We start from the raw sequence: 23,607 nt of genomic DNA, 5'->3' as shown, positions 1-23,607 counted from the left end.
ACTCAATTTTGTACACTATAAATTGGAGATAATAATGCCTATAATAATTTCCAAGAATGATTTCAAACGTTCATCATACATATATCAATATATACAAATTTATATATATTTTCTCAATATTTATACTTTAATAGTCAGAAGGGCACATGCTGCACACTGGCTGCATGAGTGGAGATTCTCATTTTAAAGATAAAGTCCAGAAATCTATTGTTTCCACATATTTTTCTGTTTTTTAAATAACACAATATAATCTCTATTTCCTGATATCTCCCATACCAAGTTGTGATGCATGTTAATTTTTAAATGGAGTAAAAAATTCCAACTAATTCTTGCTGCCTACAGTTTATCAAATATCTAATACTACACTGCTTATTTGTTTGCTAGCAATGAGAGTCACAAATGCATCACTCGCTTACACTGACAAATAAAAAGTACCCAAGGGGCCATTGTGAATGGCAGTTCTCCAGTTTAGTAGCTAGTAGGTCTGTATAGCATATACAAGAAAAAGTACAAGTAAGGGTTTGACTACCATTCCTCCAACCCTTGCTCTGCCACTTACTCTATGACTTTATGGAAGTAACTTGACCTTTCTTTCCTCAACCTCCTGAAAAGTAATGTACATAATAAACCTAGTATATCCTGAAGTTACCAACAAATCAACCAAATATTTCATGGAGAAAATTAGCACCATCATAGGCTTTAAAATAGTTCTACAAAAAATTATGAAGAAGATAAATGGTCTAAACAGAATTAAAACATAACCAATGACCAAGTAAAAGGAAAAAAAAAAGCAATAAGATGAGTGCAAATGGAAAGAAACAATAAACACTATAAACAGACACACAGGGGCTCCATTTATTATAGTTGTAAGACACAGATTTTAAATTAAGTGCACGGACTACGTTTAAAATTGAGAATTTTGTCACTGAGCTATAAATTATATAACAAATGACTAAATGGAAAATTTTCAAATAAACAAATCCAGTCAGTAAAATTAAGAGAGCAATGGATGAGTTTAACAGCAGATTAAGTCAAGTGAAGAGCAAAGTAATGCACTGAAATGCAGGCCATAGGCAAGTATCCATACTGCAATATAGAGGGACAAAAGGATGGGAAATACAGAAGAGTGAGCAAAGAAGAGGAGCCCAAAAGAATGGAGCAGTCATATAATTTGAAAAGATACAGAGTGAGAACTTTCCAAAACTGACAATAAAAAAATCAAACCACAGATGAAAGAATCACTATGAACCCCAATAAGAATAACTACAAAGAAAAGTTACCTAGGCACTTCAGAGTAAAGCTGTTGAAAACCAAATATAAAAAGAAACTCTTAAAAGTGATCCCCTCCTCCCAAAAAGAAAACACCTTCAAAGCAGTAAAAATTAGAATTTCAGATTACTTCTTAACACAAACAGTAGAATACAGGAAAAAAATTATATATTTTAAATATGCTTAAAGAAAATAACTGCCAACCTCGAATCCTATACCAAACAAAACTATACAATTAGAATAAAGGTGAAAAAAATACAGCTATTTTCAGAAACAAGATACAGAATTTGTTACCATATGACCTTAATGAAAAGATATAAAGATAATTATTCAAGAGGAAGAAAATCATCTTATTTGGAAGATCAAAGATACAAAAAGAATGAAGAAAAATTAAATTGGTAAATATATGGGCAAATATTGACTGATTAAATAATAATATCTGGGGTATATATATATACTCCAGATATTATTTATATATATATATATATATAGCATATATATAAAATATATAATTATAGTACACAACAATAGTGTATGTTGGAGGGAAGAAAATAAAGTTAAAAATATCGTAAGTCCTTGTAACATCAGGGAAGAGGAAAAAATTATTAATTCGACAATAATTTAATAAATTAAGAATGTATGCTGTAATATATAAAGTAATTGTTAAAAGAATAAGAGAAGTGTACTTAACTTCTAAGCTAGTAGAGGATAAATCATGAAATAAGGAGAGAATTTTCATCAATCCAAGAGAAGGCAAAAAAGGAGAGAAAGGGAACACAGAGCAGACAGAAAAGTAGAACTTAAAAACATCATAGATTTAAATCTAAATTTACAGTATTTATATTAAATTTATATAAACCATAAACTCAAGTTAAAAGAAAAAGATTGAAAGAATAATATGAAACAAGCTAAATATAGGGTATAAAAAGAGATATAACCAAAAACACAGGAAATAAAGATTTATGTAAAAGATTCAAAAAATCCTATGTAAATATTAACCAGAAGTAATGTGCCTATATTACTAAAAGACAGGTTAGAATTTAAGGCACAAAGCATTACTAAGTATAAAGAAAGAAATTCCATGGGCAATGCACCACAAAGGTATTACAACTGCACATTTGAATGTACTAGGTAACAGCTTCAAAATATATAAAGCAAAATTGACTGAATGAAAAAGAAGTAGTCAAATACACAAAGGAAGACTAACAAATTTATCTCAGTAATTGATAACTTAAAAATCAGTGAGCACATATATCATTTAAAGAGTATAATAAGCAAACGTGTACCATGTGTACATGGAAAACAGCTTTCAATAACTATAAAATACACAATATTTTCAAGTTGAAATGTTTATAAAATCTAAATAAATGGTGGCCAATAAACAAATGCCCAAAAATTTCAAAGGGGATCGTTTCTGACCTCAGTGAAATTATGCTGAATATCAACAACAAAATCACCAAATGTAAGCTTCTAAATAACCTTTGTAAAATAAATCACAATGGAAATTAGAAAAAAATATGAATGGAATGGAAATAACATATTACATATAAAAATACGCAATTTAGATAGTAAAGACAACTTTAGAAGAAAATCTATAGTTTAAAAATTAAATGTTTTCATTTGAAAACTCATAGCTACTAGAAATAAACTTAATAAACAGATAAAGTGTTTCTATAGAAATCATAGAGTAAACGTCATACTTAATGGTAAGTGTTAAAGGTTTTTCTCACTAAGATTGAGATTAAGAGGAAGATGCCTATTATTCAATATTTAACTGGAGATCATAGCCAATGCAATAATGCAAGAAAAAGAAATCAAAGATATAAGAACTGAAAAAGAAAAAAAGAGGGATTATTTGCAGATGTGTTTGAAATTTTACAAAATGCATAAAATTCCTACAAATAAGAAAAAGGGAATCTAATTTATTTTTAATGGGGAAAAATCATGAACAGACTCTTTATGATAAAGTATTTCTAAATGACCAAGAACATGTACAATTTTTCTTAATATCAATACCAGTAATATGAATTCAAATCACACCCACCAGAAGGAGCTAATATTGAAAAGATTGACAATATTAAATATTTCCTAAGATATAGAGCAACTGGAACTGTCATTTGTGATCTGTGGGAGTAGAAATTGGTACAGCCACCTTGCAAAATTTTTTGTAAGTACCCCCTAAAAGTGATATTTTTATCTTATGATTCAGCAATTTTACCCTTATATATATGTCTTTCAGAAATATGTGTACAAAAAGACATATACTAACATTTTCTTTTTTATATATATATTTATTTTTGGCTGCATTGGGTCTTCGTTGCTGCACACGGGCTTTCTCTAGTTGTACCGAGAGGGGGCTACTCTTCATTGTGGTGCGTGAGCTTCTCTTGTTGCAGAGCACAGGCTCTAGAGTGCAGGCTCAGTAGTTGTGGCACACCTGCTTAGTTGCTCCACAGCATGTGGGATCTTCCTGGACTAGGGCTCGAACCCATGTCTCCTGCATTGGCAGGTGGATTCTTAACCACTGCGCCACCAGGGAAGCCCCTATACTAACATTTTCATGGTAGCAATATTCATAATAGAAAAATCTGGGAGGTGGCGAAATGCCTATCAATGGGAGAATGAATAAACTATAGAATATTCATACAATGGCCTAGTGTACAGCATTAAAAATAAATTTCTCCTAAATGCAAATATATATATATGAACCGCATAAACATAATATTGAGCAAAAGAACCCTGACACACACAAAAAATGTAAACTGTATGATTCTTCCTATATAAAGTTCAAAGCAGACAAAACTAATATTTAGCGTTAGAATTCAGGATAATGTTTGCCTCCTTTAGAGGTGGAAGTAGATGCAGGAGGTGGGGGTGATTAGGAGATACAAGCAATGTTCTATTTTTTTGGTGTAAGTGTTAGCTATACATGTATGTCACATGGTGATAAAAACTATTAAAATTCAAGCAAAAATATTAAACTCTGGAGTTTACAGATCTATGCTTAGGTGATAAAACTTAAAAAAAAAAAAAAAAGGCAAGGATATGATTACCATAAATGTCAGGCTAGTAGTTTCCTTTCAGTTGTAGAGATTTGGTAGTGTTGTGAGGGTCACAAGAGGCTCCTGGGGTGCTGGCAAAGTGATGCCTGCACAGAGGTTTGCTCTAGGAGTAAATTGAGGGGTTGCACTTAGCTGTGAACCCTTCTCTTTGTGTTTTCTGTCAAGATTTTAAAAGTCAAGAGGAAACAGCTTGGGTCTTCAAAGTTCCTTTAGCACATGAAGATTGACTGAAATTAGCTAGTTTAACTTAGTGTCCAGAGGTTTGTTAGAGAAAAAGGTTACACTGTTAGTCAATAACTAAATTGCCCATTGGGAGAACAAATTATGATGTAAAACTTACACAGTCTTTTCTTTATTATCTACATGTATGCATATCCCACAAATGTGAACTTTATATTACTTGATAACTTGATAATTTTTAACCATATTCCTTTTCCTCTTCAGTATTAAGATATTAATGATTTCAAGTTTCATTTTCAATTATGAGAGTCCCCCTGCTTTGGAGACAAACTATGCACACCTAAAAGCTCAGTGTACTTATGATCTATCTTTCCCTGTAAAGAAACCACCCTCTACTTGCCACTATCACCAGCAAGCAAGTAGTAAAATGGTTAAAGAAGGAAAACTATTCCGAAAATAAGAATTGTAAAATGTTCATTATTGTTATAGTAATGGGGAGAAGTGAAAAGAACTCAAGGAACTCAATTCTAATCAGTTATTATAACCACTTTCATTTTAACACATTGTTTCAATCTAAAGACACAATATTGTGACTATGTTGGACCCTGTTGGCAATATGAATAGGCAGACTGCCCAGAAATGGAGGTTATGCTTTACATTTACATTATTAAGTTTATCAATGAGCTTGCCAGCAGCTCAAAGTCACAAAGACAAAAACATGCCATATGTACGTGTGTATCTGTATGTGTGTGTGTGTGTGTGTATATATATATATATATATACATATACACACATACACATCTATTTTTTATATGTCAAAAGTTCCTAAATCAAGCTGGGGAAAGATCCTGCAAGGGAAGGAGAAATATTATTAATGAAATATCACTTGGGTAAGTGCTTGGAAACAATAAGCTTTAAATTTACCTTCCACTGTTAAATAGAAGAAGAATTGGTGAATATGATGAATGAAATCAGAAATACATAACACGATTAACGTAATTTTAATTACATTTAATAATAGCTAACATTTATTGAACACTTACTAGGTCCTAAGCTCTGTTTTTATATGATTTAAAGGCATTACCTCTTTTAAATATCACAACACTATAAGGTAGGTAACATCATTATCTCCTTTGTACAAATGAAGAAATGGAGGCATAGAGAAAATATTTTCCTTATTTTTCATGCTTTTGTTATGAATTGTAGAACATTCCACTGATTAATTTGATTTTCTGTGAGATTCTATATACTAAATGAGACCTTATGATAGGGAATGCCTAGCTTTGGAACAATTTGAATTCTTCCTCCTAAGCTTCCTGACTGGCATTCCTATACGTGCTCTTAGTGTGTGACAGCTTCAGGGAAACACATACTGGGGCAGAAGCTTGTACTAGCACTGAAATGTACAACAATCACTCCTTCCAGATGAAGTGGGATTTCCAGTACAATTTAAATGATACTGTGACCTGTGGTGTTTGGAGAAAACGTTAATTCCCATAATTCATCCAACTTAAAGTTAGTCGACTGATGATTTCTGAAACATAAATTTTGTGGTCTCTCATTTTTCTATAGTTATTTCCATCTTTTGTTGATTTGGGGAAGGGCTGAAAATAATATCTGAGAGCCTCTAAGAAGTGAAAACAGACTAATAATTAATCAATAAATAGGTAATTTCCTCAAATAATTCCTTTGGCTTCTGCTAATCCACCTAAATCGCTCTCAAATCAACAAATGAAATGGCAATATATTGCCTTGCTGCTGCAAACTGTTATTATAAAGAGTGAAATTACCTGAGATAACATCAATAAAGCAGCATTTCTAACAACCTGTATCTTCAGGTTCAAAAAAGGTGTGTTCAAAAATGTGTGTTCGAAAATGTTCAATAATGTTGGAAAGAAAACAGAAACTTTTTGACATTCACACCGTAATTCACAATGAATTCGTTTTCCAGGTAATGCTGCTTGCAGTGGATGACTCTCCAGCCGGGGGTTATTGCACAGAAGGCCAGGCAATTCCACTTTGCCTGTGAACATGCATGACTTCACTAGAATTCATGGCTTTCCCAGGACTTTAAGCTTCACTTGGTCTGAAATCCTCAGTTTAATCCGTAAACATTAGGATTACATAACTATCCTCAGTTCCAGACTACTGTATTCTTTTTCTCCTTGAACTGATATACATAACCAGAGGAACTTAGAGTGTCCAGCCTAAAGCCAAAGATGAAAATGCCAAGTAGTGGAGTTCACGTCTTTCAAGTGTTAAAGTTTCCTAATTCTTCATCTGATCCCCCAGTAACTGGCAAGTGGCACGATGCCTAAAAGTACTAGCTCTGGGAGAAGAATGCTTGGGTTCAAATCCTAGCTCTGCTATTCATCAGCTGAATGACCTTGGGAAAGTTATTTATTCTCTCTCTGCCTCAGTTTCTCATCAGTAAAATAGGGATAATAATAGTACCTACCTCACTTTATAGTACCTATAAAGGTAGTTATAAAGAGTAAATGAATTAAATACCCACAAGATACATACAATAATGCCATGTTTATAGTAAGAGTCTAGTATATATTAATCATTATTATTAATAAAATATCACTAAATTATTTTCAAAGGAACAAGGTAAGAGAGATATTGCAAAGCAAGTTCAGTAGAGCATGGATTATTAGACCTCAATAATGAAAGCAGTGACAGAAATGATGAGTCATTAAGTTAGGACTATAAGAAGATAACTGGAAGAGAAGTGTACAAAACTATGAGGAGGAAGGGCAATTTCCTGTTCAGGACAACAAAATGAACATATATCCTTTATCTTCTCAGAAATATCAGAAAGACTGGAGAAAGGGAATAAACCTACAACAACATTGACATTGGGAAAAGGACCATTAGTGTACTAGAAACTTTGAAGAATATCTGGAAGACAGAGAATGGATAGAATTGTATTGAGGAATAGATCAAAATGATGGACTGCACAGCAGTAGGTAGGCTACAGGGCAAAAGGAAGCCATTTTTTCCTAGAGGAACAGAAGAGAGGCTCCAAACTTAGAGTTGGCAGAGACAGAGGGAGGAAGTGACCTGGGGTACAGTATCGTGATGATTAATAGAAGTACTAGATATGGAAGAGGTATTTGAGAAGGCAGGCATCCATAACATAAAAATAGGATGATATTATGAAAGAAAAAGACAGAAGGAAGGAGGGAGGGAAAGAAGGAGGGTGGGAAGGAGGGAAGAAATAATTAAAGTATAACACAGAGTTCTTAAAAAAACAAAACTATCAATATCAATTTTAAAATTTTAATGAAGACTGGAAGAGGAAGTGAAGGAGATCTGTAAGTATAAGAAAGCAAAATATAGAAAAAGATGAAAAACATAAGACATAACTGAGAGCGATATAGATTAGTCATGCAGGTTCACCATCATTCCAAGAGGAGATTAAGAAAGAGAGAACGGAGAAAATAGAGAAAACAAAGGGAAGGAAATAGCAGAAAATGAGGTAGGGAAAAACAGTTAAAAGATGAGTTTTCTAAGTGAAAGGGCTTACTAAATGCCAAGCAGATTGAATGATATAAAATGTTTGCACACTCAGATTTTATTTCAATAAGTTGCAGAATAGGAGATTAGCAGAAAAAAATGGAAACCATAAAATAAGTTTGAGAGAATGAACATGGTACTCACAAAATACAACATCAGACTTCTCATTAGAAACACTGAATGATCTAGCGGACGGGGTAACGTAGGAGACATTGAGGAAGGGGCTCAAATATTGGCAACATTACATGATCTTGAAAAAATATCTTCTTAGCCTGGAGTCCATGATCCAAAGATTCCAAATGAAGAATTACCACTGAATAACACTGTTACTTGGACAAAGTAACAATTCCAAGTTTTTTGGTTGTGGGCAGCTTCCTTCCCAGGGCTAGAGAGGCCCTCCTACTCCTCCAGAACTGCCTTTCCCCAGGCTGTATGCATGGGCTGTTTCTCATGTATCAAAACAGCAAAGTTCTCAATTCCATCAGGAAACAACCAGACCCACAATGTGATTCATTAGTAGGGATATACAACAGAACACTTACTAGAAAATCATCTGAAAATATAAGAGATTTTTAAAAGCTTATATTATTTGATCGAGTGATCTCACCTCTGAGAACCTTCCTATGTAACATCTAGAAATATCTGCTACCATTTATAAACAGGTATGTTCAATCTTGGCATTGTTTTTAAGAAAATACAGAACAAAATAACATAAGTAAACGCCCAACAATTAGTGAGACTCGGCAAATAAATAATGACGCATGAAGACAATAACATATTATACAACAAATTAGCAATCAATAATATAGTAAAAAATATAGAAAATGAAAGTTAAAATCACAAGCTCTATAAAAAACAACAAAAATGAGAATGCTTAATAGCAAAAAATCTGGAATCCATCCAAAGTGGAATAGAGATAAATTTATAGACCTGAAAATAATTAAGCAAACCATTCAAGTTTAAAGGAAAAGTAAATCATAAAGAAAAAAAACCAGCATTATTTAACAGAGATGAATAAATCAAAGAACTTATTCATTATGAGACATAAAAGTAAAATATCTAAATCAAGAAAAAATAAAATTAAAATTATAAATGAAGAGACTTTAAACATATAAACCATAATACTACTAGTCACAACTGTTAAATAATGAATTGTAAATGCCCAATCAATGATTTCTCTGAAAATGAAAATAAACCATTAAAATATACTAAAAATAGATACACTTTTCAGTAGAAAAAAACACCAAAACAGAAAATGAAAGGTTATAAGAGAATAACTTCTCTAAAAAATTCCCTGGAGTCAGATGATTTATGATTAAGTCTGTAAATATTCAGTGTATCTGCTGTATTAATTTTCCCTCAGCGTAGGCAAAGATGAAAATATTATCTAACTCATTCTATGAAGCTGATATTGTCTTACTTAAAAAACTGAAAAAGATAACTTATAGGAAAACTATAGACTTAGAATAACCTAGCTTGCTCCTGAGTATAGATGCAAAAATTCTAATACAGCCCTTCTAGTTACATAGATTAGTACTTGCCCCTATGGTGCCAGCAAGTTACCCCAGTGATGAAAAAGGAGGTAGGAAAGCTCTAAGAACCACTACACCAGTAAAGTTATAAAAATGGAGGTGCCTAAATTCCTGTTAAAATTAAAAACATAATAAAGTGACTTGATATGACCAATGCAGTTAACTATTTTAGACATTCTGAGTAATAAAACAACACATGAAAGAGTTAGGTAAAGATACTGTCAAACGGGAGATAGGATCAAAGAAATTGCGTCTTCCCTTTTCACTAACACAATTTACTATCTGACTACCTGATGATACTCTTGATAGACAGCTGAATTTCATTTATATAGAAACGTGGGGTTACTAAGTTTTTTAAGTTTAAAAGGATTTCCTACCCATAGTTCATCCATTCTCATTTCACAGATGAGGAAACCAAGGTTCAGAGACTTTCAGTGCTTGCCTAAAACCACTGGATGTTTAGAAGAAATTAAAAAGTACACGCATACTCAAGAATTTCTATTTGCATCCTTTTGCTTTTCTTAACAGCCTCCTCATAATTTATCAGTTTAGAATAAATTAACAATTGTATTTTACTTCAAACAACCCCAATAAATAGATATCTTATTATATGATACAAGACAAGGGATTTAGAGAAACATATAGTTGTCACCTTCTTATAGTCTCTGGAATAGAAAGAGAATGGGGTCCTTCAGGCCAGCCGAAGAGACTGAACCAGGTCTGAGCTGCATTTACAACCTTCTTAAAGAAGTCATATGTCTTTGTACCTTCTTCAGGAGAAAAGAACTGCTCGTCTTTCACCTCCTTTTCCATAGATCTGTTGCTTTTCTTTGACATTTCACTTTTTCCTGAGTTCAATCTTTCAGGTATTATTTCCATTCCTAAAATTCAAATTTGTTTATGAAGAAGGGTTACTTGACTACAGAGTAAAATAGTCTGTCAGCTAGTGCTATCTGTAAGTAGACAAACAAAGCTCATTTTACAAATTATTCTATGTTCTCAAAGAAACTCTGAGTCAATTTACTGTACCTTAACATAAAGAAGACATTTATTTTCAAATCCCCAACAGAAATACTTTAAAGAGAGATGAATTTCAATAAAGAAAACCATTAAATTTTCATCTTGCCATAATGGTATGTGAAAACATTCTCTAAAATGGAAACTTTCATTTAGTATTACATATATAAAATATTTAGACAATTCTTCAGTTTTACTTATTAGACAGAATTAAACTTTAGCTGAAAAACTTATAAAAACAAAATATTGGTTTCAGATTCAAAATGACATTCTATCCAAATGAAGCACTTCAGTAAAACAAAACATGTTTGAACTAGAGAAATTTTCAAGAATATAAAATGATTTTATTGTTGTTTTTTTTGTAAATATCTGGTTGTGTAATGGCACAAGCACACACTCATTTCAAAACCTCTCAATATTTAATTTGGTTTGGTCCATTCATTAAAAAGGAAAATTTTCAAAATTTTCAATAGAGAAAGGAATATTTGAATAGTTAATTACAAATAATAATATCAAATTCACATATTTATCTGCATGCATCTCTTTCTAAGATAAGCAACATTGGATCCAGCTAGATAATTAGGAGACAAACCCCGAATTCCCGAATTGTGTACAGAGGGTCACAGCAAATTCACAGGGGCTCTGCCAGATATTTAACATTTTAGTTAAATACCACTACAACATCTGTTGGATATCATATAAACTATTGATTCTACTCTTAGGTTTTTCTACCAAACAATTTAATAAATGGAACTGCTTGGTACATCTTTTGGCCTAACAGAAAAGTACTAAGATACTAAGCACATCATGAACCAAAAACATTAGAGAATCTCTGCTCTAAATCATTGGAAAGAGCTCCCAAAGCAGATGACCCACTCAAAACTAATGACAAATTCAGTTTTCTTCATGGATTTCTTATTATCTGAAAAAGTCTAAGTTGTGAATCAAATAATATTAAACAGATAATGTTTTGGATTGGGTTTGGGTGGTACACTATATATTTGCCACATACCAACAAATAATCTTCCCTTTTCAGGCTCAGCATCACTAAATTTACTAGGAGCAGGAGAGGGTAATCCAGCTTCTCGATTGGCAAGCAAAACCTTGCTCCGGCCTTCACAGAACTGGCATCCTTTTCTACAAACGACACATTGGATCATAGTAGGTCAAACAAACATTTGTGAATTCACTATCAAGTTACTGAACCTGAATTTCATAATTTCAAATATATAAATATATATAGTAAATATGTGTGTATATATATACAAACATTATTATCTGTACACAGTACCAAATAAAAGAAAAATGTCTAAGTGCCCATTACACATGAAGTAAGATGTCAAATAGGAAAAAATAAAATAAAGGGTGATATGGTTTTCTGAATTGAATGAACTTTATTAATAAGGAAATTATGGTATTTCAAAGTTATTGGAGAATGAACAATGTTCAACTTTAGCATGAACAAAGATATGTAAAGTTTTTAAAATGTTTATACACCCAAATTTTTAGAATTATTATATATAGTGCTCAAAATCGAATATAAGAAGAGTGTCACTAACAAAAGTAATTTCTTCCTAGTTGATTTTCTGAAATGAAAGCACTGCTTGGTTATGAGCTGATATCATTTTGTACAGCTTTTGATCTCTATTCCAGTTAGAGCCACTGTGCATACAGTAGAGTTTGCCAGCATGGTAATCCAAACCCAACCACCGGCAATGCTGACCAAGAAAAGGAAGCAGATGTAACCGACGGCCAGATATCTATCTATCTACCTATCTGCTTATCAACCTATCTATCTATCTATCTACATATGTGTGTACATATATGTGTGTATGTATATATATGAACACACACACATATTCATGTTATTCTGTCGGAGAAGCATGGCCTGTGCAGTTAAAAAGATCTAATTTGAAAGCTTGGCACCACAACTAACTCCTGAGCTATTAAACCAAGAGTACATTATACAAGTTCTCTGAAACGTCTGTTTTTAACCATAAAATGAAACCAAGGGTTCTGAGCTCATGTGTTTGTTTTGAGGATTACTTTATAGGCAATAACACATATAAATAAGCTGGTATATACTAAGCTTCTTCCACTCTTTCAGTACAAAGCCATTCAGAATTTGCCAGTGAACCTTTACCCAATTAAGTATGCATATCTCCAGAATGCTAAGCCACTACAGACTTCATAGAAGTGAGCCTTAGGAAATTCAATGACAGAATGATTCGTTTTGACATAATCATACTGCATTAGGCAGTACCTTTTCAACTCACCATCAAATGACAAAAAGTTCCTAGTGGGGTACAAACCCACATCTGTACCCTGCAACTAAAATCGGTATGATAGGTTTTTAATTAGCATATTAAGTATAACAAGTAAATCATACTTCTTTACTTTTGGATATACTTAGTATGTTTTAAGGTTTCACCTTTAATGAACATATCATACTCTAGAGCACAGTAGCTACGTATGTATGCTCTGAGATCTCACAAATTTGGTTAGAATTCCCTGTGGCAATGTGCTTATCCTCTATGACTCAGTTTCTTAATCTGTAAAGTGAGATTAATAAGAGTATTGAACCACAGTTGTTGTGAGGACTAAATGAAATTACAAATATAAGGCACTCAGAAGAGCATCATATGCCTGGGAGGCACTAAATATATGTTATAAATTATTGTTATACATATTTCTAAAAATATTTTAGAATATTTAAGAATCATGATATCTTTCCATAGTAATATTTACCCAAATGGATGTATTACTTTAAACAATTATCATACAAACACAAAGACTTCATTCATTTTTTTTCATTCTAAAGAGATAGCAGTATTTTGTACAGTAATTCCTCATTATTTTGGGGTGGGAGAGATATTATGAAAAATATAAAAGAGTGGTAAAGCAATAATAAGTTATAATAGCAATAATGATGAAGTGATAATAATACTTTCCAGTTATTTATAGTCTATGAGTTTTCACAAAAGCCTTTTTTATAGATAAACAGATATCGTTAGTATCGTGCTACTCCCCCATCATGCACATTTTGTTTAATAACAGATATTTAAGGATCTGAGAACTAAAGATAAAAGCATATGGCAAAATAGTGAGTTTAGAACACAAAATAGAATTTCCACCCAGGTTCTGTGACTTTTCATCCTCTGCTCTTTCTATTACACTGTTATCTGAAATCCCCCCCACCCATCCACAATACTAGAAGAATATAAAAATATAACATCAGGATTCATCAGAAAATTCTTTTAAATTCTGAGAATGTGTGTAAAATTTGTAATATATACGTGCTGAGAAGGAACAATCAGAGAAGTGAGAAGTGACCCAGGGAAGTATGGTATGTAGAAGCCTAGAGTTTGATGAGGGGAGGGGGGCGGGTCAATAGTGTAAACTGCTGTTCAGTGTTCAGTAGTGCAGTGACAACAGTTTAATCTTAGCTTCCTTTGCTATTTCCCTCCCTCTTTCTGGGAAATAGAGTGGTTTATTGGATTGGTAAATTAGGCAAGCATGACCTGAATTCACTCTTTCTCCTCTTTGGGAATGAGCCTATCCAATGAAGGGATAGTCTCCTGTTTCCTCCCTATTGTCAACCTGCACACTCACCCAAAGTAGCTAAGAGAGGGAAGCAGAAGTTGAACGGCAAGAGTAAGCACGGTTAGTTGATTAAGCAAGGTCTCTGGATAATGAGATTCAGATAAAGGAACAGCCTAAGGAGGAGAGAGTCTTCTTTCCTTGGCTTTGTGATGGGAGCGATGATGGGTTTAAAGGCATGTTTGGTATGTGGAAAATCAGCGTGTTCCTGCCTGGTGGTCTTCAGTTCTTCTGAAAAGTTAGAGAAAAGTTCATCCCCTGAGACTGAGGCAGAACAGGATTGAAAAGGTTTCATAGGAGTGGTAAACATTTCAAGCAAGTGGAGAAGATGAGAAAACTTAAAAACCCAGGAAAGACCTGCAATTTAGCACTGAAACTTAAGGCCTTGACAACCTACACAGAGAATTTTTTCCCACTCTCCACTGTTCTCTCCCTCTGAAATTTACTTCAGTAAGCATCCTTCTCTGTGTCTTACATTTCAAATTTCTCCCTACTCTGCAGCTTCTCTTCTGTTGTTCTTAGCTTCTCTCACCATTTCTCCTGGAGCAACTCCTAGCTGGTCTACTGATCACTCTCCATCCACTTGAATTCGCCTCACATCTCAACAATTGCTTCCTTTCTAATACACTGATCAATGTCCTCAAAAGCCACAGAAGGTCCCCACTATTACAGAATAGAGGGTGCAGTGGTGTGGTCCCATACCCACACTATCTGCCTTATGTCTCCCATCACACCCCCATGCCTTTGCTATATTGCCTTTTTGTCCAAATTGTCCTATTCAAGATCATTTGTCAAACTCTACACAAATGTCATCTCTTCTATAAAGACATCCAAACCTCCAACATCAGCATTAACCTCTGCACCCCCCCCTCCACGTTCCCAAGAAATCATTTGGCTCATATACAGAGCTCTTAATTCAATCTTTGTATTAATTTGTTTATGTATCTTTCACTAGACTGTCAACTTTTGCAATTAAGAGACACTGCCATAATCTACCTTCAATGCTAAACACACCCCCCGGTACTGACAGGAGTTTAATAAACATCTGTTAATCTTAAAATCACTCTATTTCTAGATGTCAGCCTTGGATAAAAAGAACATATACAGCGAGAGTTCAAAACAATAGTCATGTATAACTTACCATTCTTTAAAATAATTTTTTGCTCATCAAGATGAATTGCCATATATAAATAGAGAGTAAGAATGCAGTTTTCTGCTGTTGCGGTAACTGGAAGTAAAAACCTAAAAGTGAAAATACTGCATTTCAATAAAATAAAATTTTCAGATGCAGTAAATACAATGAAAGATTTTTTTAAGTATCCTGGATGCCTATAATGATCGAGACATGAATTATTCATGATTTTTCTTTCCATCTACTTTGTTTTTCTTAACCACCTACTGTATCTATTTTAATGGTTTAAGAATATTTACTTTTAAAGCTTTTAACAGAGACGGTAAATTTCTCTGTCTAGTGTGCTCTAGAACACAGCTTGTACTTATGCAGGTTCACAAACAGATTCAGGAAATTTTAGAGTTGAAGGAGCTTCAGAGTTAATTTACTCACCTTCTTTCATATCTGGAGAACTGTAACCTCATAAATCCTATTGCAGAGCAACACAGAACAAAATCTACAATCTACAGTCCCCATTACATTCCTTCAAATATTTAAAGACAGTTCACTATATCTTCTCTAAACTCTCTTTTCCATATTGCAAACATCTAGAATGTTCAAGGGTTCTTTCAACTGCAAGGTCTCTAAATATTTCACATACCATCTAACTTCTTTAGATGATCTTTTGTTTTGTGTTTCTCCTTCTTTAAATGTGTCTGAGCACTGAAAGTAATACTTTAAAAGTTATTCAACCAGTAAAGAGTACTATTACCTTCCACAATCTGCATACTCTATTTTATGAAAGCATTGTGAAATAGTCTTATTATTTTTACCTGTCTAATTTATATGACAACTCTGTCCTTGTGCAATTGATTTTTTAATATAAATACTATATTTTATATCTATACCACTGTAATACCGCCTTATTGGTTTCAGTTCTGCATTATAGCATATCAAGATAATTCTACTCTTGAATCATCTATCATACTCACTCTTCTATCTAGCTTATGGTTACTGGCCAAGGTGAAATGACAAAATCCCATGTTATAATCCAAGTTAATGCAAGTAAAATATAGAATAGGATGAGACTAATAAAAATCTGTAGCTGAAATATAATGAGTTGTCAAGGGACATTAAAATAAACATGTTATATGTAAATGAATTGATTTTCACCTCAGCTCTGCATATGATATTTTCCCATAAGGAATGCATTGTTTTTATCTTTATCATTTAGTGGGTATTAAAATATTATGCAAAATAAACAGATTCAACATTGTCTTATTTAACCAACCCTAGTCATTCCCCTGCCTCATCCTAAACAGGATGAGGGCATTAGATTGCCCTGTTCAGGATTAAGTTGTATTTTTACATGTAATTTTTTTCCACGTGATTTCCCTCTTAAAATGCAATTTTAAGTTCCTTGACAGCGTGAATCATTACTTCTACATATTATGCATTTATGCTAAACGTAGCAGCCAATCAAAAGTCCATTAACTGACCAACTATGTTTAATGATATTTTTCAGATTAAATAATATAGTTTATCTGTAGACACCATCATCATTGCTATCTTAGAACCAAAAATGTCATTTTGTTTTAACAGTGATTACAGGAGGAGAAAAAAAAAAGGAAAGAAAAAAAGGTGACTCTAGCAAATGCTGTGGGTGCTCGGCCCTTAAGTCTTTATCGCCCAGGATGTAATCCTTTGTGTTGGGCTCCCATCCTCTGGGTGGGCATGGTGGGGTAACTGCTACCTTCTTCAGAGAATTACTGCTGGGCTACTGGAGCTGCTGCAAGTCTCAACTGCCTTAAGAGTTTATGGTCCCTAGAGTAATCCTGCAGTCCATGCCTGTATGGTGTGGGAGTTTGATAGCCCAGCAACTTTACTTCAAATAGGACAAAAACTGTGCAATGGTAACTTCATCTCCAGAGAATCCTGGGGACCAAGCTGAGGTTGGGACTTAAATTTCACATTTATTTGGGATGACTGATTCCCTGGTTCTGCTTCGCTTACTTCCTTACTTGCTTTTTTCTCACATATCCATGAGTCCTCACCTAAAAGTTAGCTTGTGGACAACCCTACCCAAGACCACTACCAAATGAACAAACAAAAGAAGTACTATCACTTGAAACATTTATAAAATGGTACAAAACTAAGGAAAATAAGGATGAAATAAAATTTCACTCTGAGAATGAAATGAGAATAAATATACCAATTTTTTTTCTCTTATAAAACTAGTTTGTCAGAGATGGTAGGATGTGATTTCAGATGCTCCTTAAAGACTAACCAACATGTACAAAATTCATTTGACCACATTCTTCTATGGAGCACATGATATAGAAATTGTACAAGTTATACAGTATGGGAATATGGACACTTTATACATTGATATCATAATTATTAAAAATTCAAGGGGCTGGCAGTTGGTAATACTAATACACTACATTTTAACAAAAATATTTCTGGGAAAATAGAGTACTTTATGGTATCTTATCAGAGATGGTATTATTTATGGGTTCTCTATGCCAATCCATACAGACAGGAACCAATGGTGGTAAAGGATTTACTCTAAAAATACTCAATATTACAGTAACAGTGAAATGAAAAGCACTCTGACATTATGGGTTTCAATTCCATTCTGGGACTTAAATAGAAATTTTCAGGCATGAGTGATTTAGAATGGTTCCACTGGACCAAAATTGGGATGGACATTCCTGGTAACAACAGAGTTGATATGATGCAGATGTTGATGAACATGGTGGAAATGTGGCAGCTACTGTGCTGAGCATCTAACATGCATTATTTCATTTACATAAATCCTCTCAACAGTCCTAGAGGATATGTATTATTAATTTTCTCAGCCTTTGGTTACAATAGCAAGGTCCAGAAAAAGTCAATAATTATTTAAAGTCACACAATTAGAAAAGAGAGGGTCCAAGTTCAAATTCAATCTGCCTGACACAAAGCTCTGATATAAGCCACTGCATAGGAATGGTTAGCTTCCAGATCTGTCTTGCACAGATGCTCAAAGTTAGGAAGTCTGCATAAAATCATATAGATGATGATGAATGTAAACACAAATGTTTTTCACTAGCATCTTTTATTAATTATCTCATTAAACAGCATATACTGTAATACTTCTAGCTATTCTAATAGTGTTAAATTACATAAAGTTCCTATTTAAAACTGGTTTAAATAAAAGCCTTTTTGGAAGCTATAAATATTCTCCTGGGTTCTCAGGAAGAAGCATTTGACTTCAGATGCTCTTCTAAGTAAACCATAACCAGCATTTACAAAGTCAATGTAAACAAATTCTCCCGTTAGACACATGAAAATTCTTCTAGAGGTGGAAATCGTGAAGTGGTGTATATAGAAACAAAAGGTACTGCTGTACCCTAAGGAACAATGCAAAATGCAATAAGAAAAACTCTGGCCACTCTTTTAGATAGAATTTTTATGTACAAACTACTGATATTTTAGTATGATAAATCAAGCAGTAAATACCATAATGTATGGAAAGTCATATATGGAGTACATGATTTATTTTTTCCTCTGTTATTTCAGGCTCACTCAATATTTCTCATTAATGATTTCTTTCCTCTGCCTCCAACGATGTACTTTAAGTTTTTCCTAACTTACAGAAAAAGTGAACGACAAATAAACACATATGTATCCCTTATCAATTACCATTTTGCCACATTTGTTGATTTCTCTTTCTTTATTTGCAATTAATTTTCTTAAAAGGTGTGTGTACACAAATTTACCCCTAAATATTAGGCATATATCCCCTAAGAACAAGAACATTCTTCCATATAATCACAATTCTATCATCACTACCATCAAATTTAACATTAGTACAAGAATATTATCTAATTTATAGTCCTTATTCAAGAGTCCCAATAATGCCAGGGTCCAAATTGGGATCACCCATTGAATTTAGTCTCCTTTATTCCAGGACAGTTCCCCAGCCTTGTTTGATGCTTCATGGCATTGACATTTTTAAGAGTCAAGTTGTCTGAATTGCTCTGATTGTCCTTTCATGACTGGATAAGGTTTAAACATTTCTGGCAAGAAAACCTCATGTGTTATGGCACAGTTCCCATTTAACTGCATCAGGAAGCACAGTAGGTTACTGTTCCTCATTATTTGTGATGCTGAGTATGGTCATTTGATATGGTGGTGTCCAACAGATGTCATTTTTTATAGCAATATTTTTAAAAATATAACTTACATATCATAAAATCCATTATTTTTAAGATGTATAATACAGTTTCTAATATATTTACAGAGTTGTATATTATCCCTACCTAATTTTAAAATACTTTCATCACCTGTAAATAAAACCCATATACATTAGCATTCACTCCCCATTTGCCTCTCCCCTTAGACTCTAGAAGTCAGTAATCTACTTTGTCTCTATGGATTTGCCTATCCTGGACATTAATTAATTTAGAATTATTACTTGCAATTAAAAGCAAGTAATAAGTAATCTGTGGATGAAATGTTGAGACCATGTGAACATCTCATCCTCATCAACCTTTCACCCAATGTATATAAAGTATATACTATGTGTTTGGGTTGTGCAAAGCCTTCTGGAAGGGCTCCTCCAAGCAGATAGGTCAGTGGCTCTAAAGGTTGACAACCACTGAGGCAGGTCTCAAAACTGAAAAGCAGGGGCTTCCCTGGTGGCGCAGTGGTTGAGAATCTGCCTGCCAATGCAGGAGACACGGGTTCAAGCCCTGGTCTGGGAAGATCCCACATGCCGCGGAGCAACTAAGCCCGTGTGCCACAACTACTGAGCCTGCGCGTCTGGAGCCTGTGCTCCGCAACAAGAGAGGCCACGATAGTGAGAGGCCTGGCACCGCGATGAAGAGTGGCCCCCACTTGCCGCAACTAGAGAAAGCCCTCACACAGAAACAAAGACCCAACACAGCCATAAATTAATTAATTAATTAAAAAAAAAAACAAACTGAAAAGCATAGTGCAAGACAGAATTTGTGAAGAATTAGTCTCGATTTTTTAAATGTTTAGTAGAATTCTGCAATGAAACCATCTGGGACTGGACTTTTCTTTGTGGGAAGATTTTTAAATAATTATTCAACTTCTTAACAAGAATAATAAGAATGCTCAGATTTTCTCTTTCTTCTTCAGTCAGTATTGATAGTTTGTATCTTTCTAGGAAATTGTCAGTTCATCTAAATCTAATTTGTTGGCATACAGATTAATTATTCCCTTCTTTCTACTTTATTTCAATTTAATTTGCTCCTCTTTTTCTAGTTTCTTCCAGTTTTCTAAGGTGGAAGGTTAGACTATTGATATGAAATCTTTCATCATGTTTAATATAGGCATTTAAATCTATAAATTTCCCTCTAAGCACTGCTTTAGCTGCATCCCACAAATTTTGATATTGTATGTTTCCATTTTCCCTTATCTCAAAATACTTCCTAACTTACCTTATGATTTAGTCTTTGACCCACTGGTTATTTAGGAGTATGTAGTTTAATTTCCACACATCTGTGAAATTCCCAAATCTCCTTCTGCTGTTGATTTTTAATTTCATTTCGTTGTGTTGGAGTCCATATTTTGTATGATTTCAATTGTGTTTAAAAATATTGAGACTTGTTTTATAGCCTAGCATATAATCTATCCTAGAGAATGTTTCATATGCACTTGACATAAAATGTGTTTTCTGCTGCTATTAGGTCGTATGCTCTATAGATGTCTATTAAGACCGCTTGGTTGATAGTGTTTTTCAAGTCTTTAATATCCTTGTCGATTTTTTGTCTAGATGTTCTCTCCATTATCTACATTGGGGTATTGAAGTCTCCAACAATTATCTCTGAATTATTTATTTCTCCTTTCATATATGTCAGGTTTTGCTTCATAGACTTTGGGGATCATTTGTTAGGTGCTTATGTTTATCATTTTTATATGGTCCTGATGGATTGACAATTTATAATTATCATTATAAAATATCCATCTTTTTCTTTAGCAACACTTTTTGTTTTAAAGTCTATTTTTAGTAATATTAGTATAACCATTCCATTTCTCTAATGGTTGGTAACTGCATGGTATAACATTTTCCATCCTTTTAATTTCAACCTAATCATATCTTTGAATCTAAAGTGTGTGTTCTGTAAACAGCATACAGTTGTAGTTTTTTTTTTTTAAATCAAGCCTGACAATTTCTGTCTTTTGGTTAGCTTGTTTAATCCATTCACATGTAGGGTTATTATTGATATTTTTGGATTTATATCTGCTACTTTGTCTTCTGTATGCTTCATATTTTTTCTCTTGTCTCTTCTTTATTGTCTTCTTCTATATTAAGTGGATTCTTTCTAGTATACCATGTTGATTCCTCAGTGATTTTTAACTGCATTTTAAAGTTATTTTCTTATTGGTTGCTCTCAGGATTATAATATGCATCTCAACTTAGCATCTACTCCAGATTTATACTAACTCAATTCTACTATGTTATGAAATGTTGCTCCAATATAGCTCCATTCCTTTTCTTTACTGTCACACAGAATTACATCTTTATGTGTTACAAACCCAATAATCTAGTGTTATAATTGTTATTTTATATAACCTTATGTCTTCTAAAGATGTTAAGAGAAGAAAGGAAAAATCTGTTTATATAGTTTTTTATATTACATTTCATTACCATTTCTGGTTCTCATCTTTTCTTTCTGTGGATTCAATTTACTATACAGTGTCATTTCCTTACTCCGATATAGCTTCATTTCTATTGCCCTGCTTTGTAATGTTATTTACAAAATATCTCTATATGCTATTAGCCCAACTATACAATTCTATATTGTTTTGTGCAAGTGTTTTTAAGAATCATTTAAGAGAAAATAAGAGAATAAGTATATGGCAGTATAGTCATAAAGTTCCAGAGTTGTGATTGATTTATTTTTTTGGAATGAATCAAAACTGATTCAAGTTTCAGGATCATAAAGGAACTCTCATTTACTTTCATTTCAACATTCTCATGATGCTATTTTGTACTTATCTTTATTTTCTATTACCACAGAAAGGATGCCTCTGAATGCTACAAGTTTAAGAACAAGATATTCCTATAGTGTCACTGGCATCATTTGATCTTTACTAAATCTGTAGGCATCATAAAAATATCTTTAAACACCCCATTGACTGAAATGAAGTTGCCACTGTTCATAAGTTTTCACCTATGATACTGGCAACTTCATAAAATTGGCCTAATACATCTGTCTCCCTTAATCTAATGTATACACACATAGTGCATGTGCACATGTATACACATATGCACACACACATACACACACATCACACACTATATACCTTTCTCCATACCCAAACAGCCATTATTGCCTTAGTCCTATTTGATTATCCTCCACACTACTGGATTCTAGGAAGGAAGCCACTACAAGCTAACAAAGGTAAAACCAACAAAAAAGAAATGCTAAATTAGAGAAAGAAAAGTAAGTCAAATAAGAATGTTTATGTCTACATCAGAGAATAACCAATAAGATGCAAATTGTATTTTTACAAATCACAATTTTGATACCGAATGGCATGGTGACCACATTAATTCATTAAATAAGGTGTGGAAAGTCTCATCATTCATCTCTCCAGTCATTAGCTGGTGAATAATTAATACTCTAATTACACATGTCTAATTCTGTCCCAAGCAGTAGTGAAGATAAGAGACTCTTATGCTTGTCATCCCATATCACTCTAGAAATGAAACACTGAAGCTCCATGAAATCTTCTAAGAGATAAATATTAAAAAAAAAAAAAAAATATATATATATATATATATATATTTTTTTTTAATGAATCTAAAAGGAAAGAAGGGATATTTGTGATTTGAAACGTCTGGAATTGGTCAGAATTGGAGGCCATCTCTGTGTCATGATGGAACTTCCTCTAATAGAATTCCTTGTGAAAAATCATTTTCCCAATCATCTGGCCAAAGGCCTAAGTTTCCACCATGAAATATGTATTCTCATTGGTTAGAGGAATGCAATCCAGAAGAATATTTGTTGATTATAAATTAGTAGCTTGGAAGTTAAATATTAACACCTAGGCAAGGGAACACTTATTAGTGATAAACTAGGATATGATGAAATGATCACAAGGGTTTGAGAAACCAGGAAATAGCCTGGCATTGCTTTCAAAGGGAATATGGTTGCACAGGGTGGTATCAGCTGATGACTCCTGGCAATAGAAAAGTGGTCCAGAGGGAAGGGGAAAAGTAAACTAACCAGGAACTACAATGTACTAAGTACAGCATAAAACACTCTTCTCTCATTTAATATTCCAAAGTTAG

At 33.3% G+C, this 23,607-nt stretch overlaps 1 protein-coding gene across 1 annotated transcript in view; it reads right to left on the bottom strand.

Annotated features, from left to right (window-relative positions):
- CFAP47 (cilia and flagella associated protein 47) overlaps nt 1-23,607 on the bottom strand; it is a 487,004-nt gene that overhangs the window by 317,158 nt on the left and 146,239 nt on the right. The window contains 4 exon segments of the mRNA XM_059910362.1: nt 10,218-10,446; nt 11,595-11,719; nt 14,395-14,446; nt 15,324-15,424. Coding sequence (XP_059766345.1) covers nt 10,218-10,446; nt 11,595-11,719; nt 14,395-14,446; nt 15,324-15,424 — 507 coding nt within the window.

This window comes from Balaenoptera ricei, chromosome X (genome assembly GCF_028023285.1).
Source record: "Balaenoptera ricei isolate mBalRic1 chromosome X, mBalRic1.hap2, whole genome shotgun sequence".
In the NCBI taxonomy this organism is placed as follows: domain Eukaryota; kingdom Metazoa; phylum Chordata; class Mammalia; order Artiodactyla; family Balaenopteridae; genus Balaenoptera; species Balaenoptera ricei.
The sequence above is the reverse complement of the archived record's forward strand: the minus strand, read 5'-3'. Positions and strand labels throughout refer to the sequence as shown.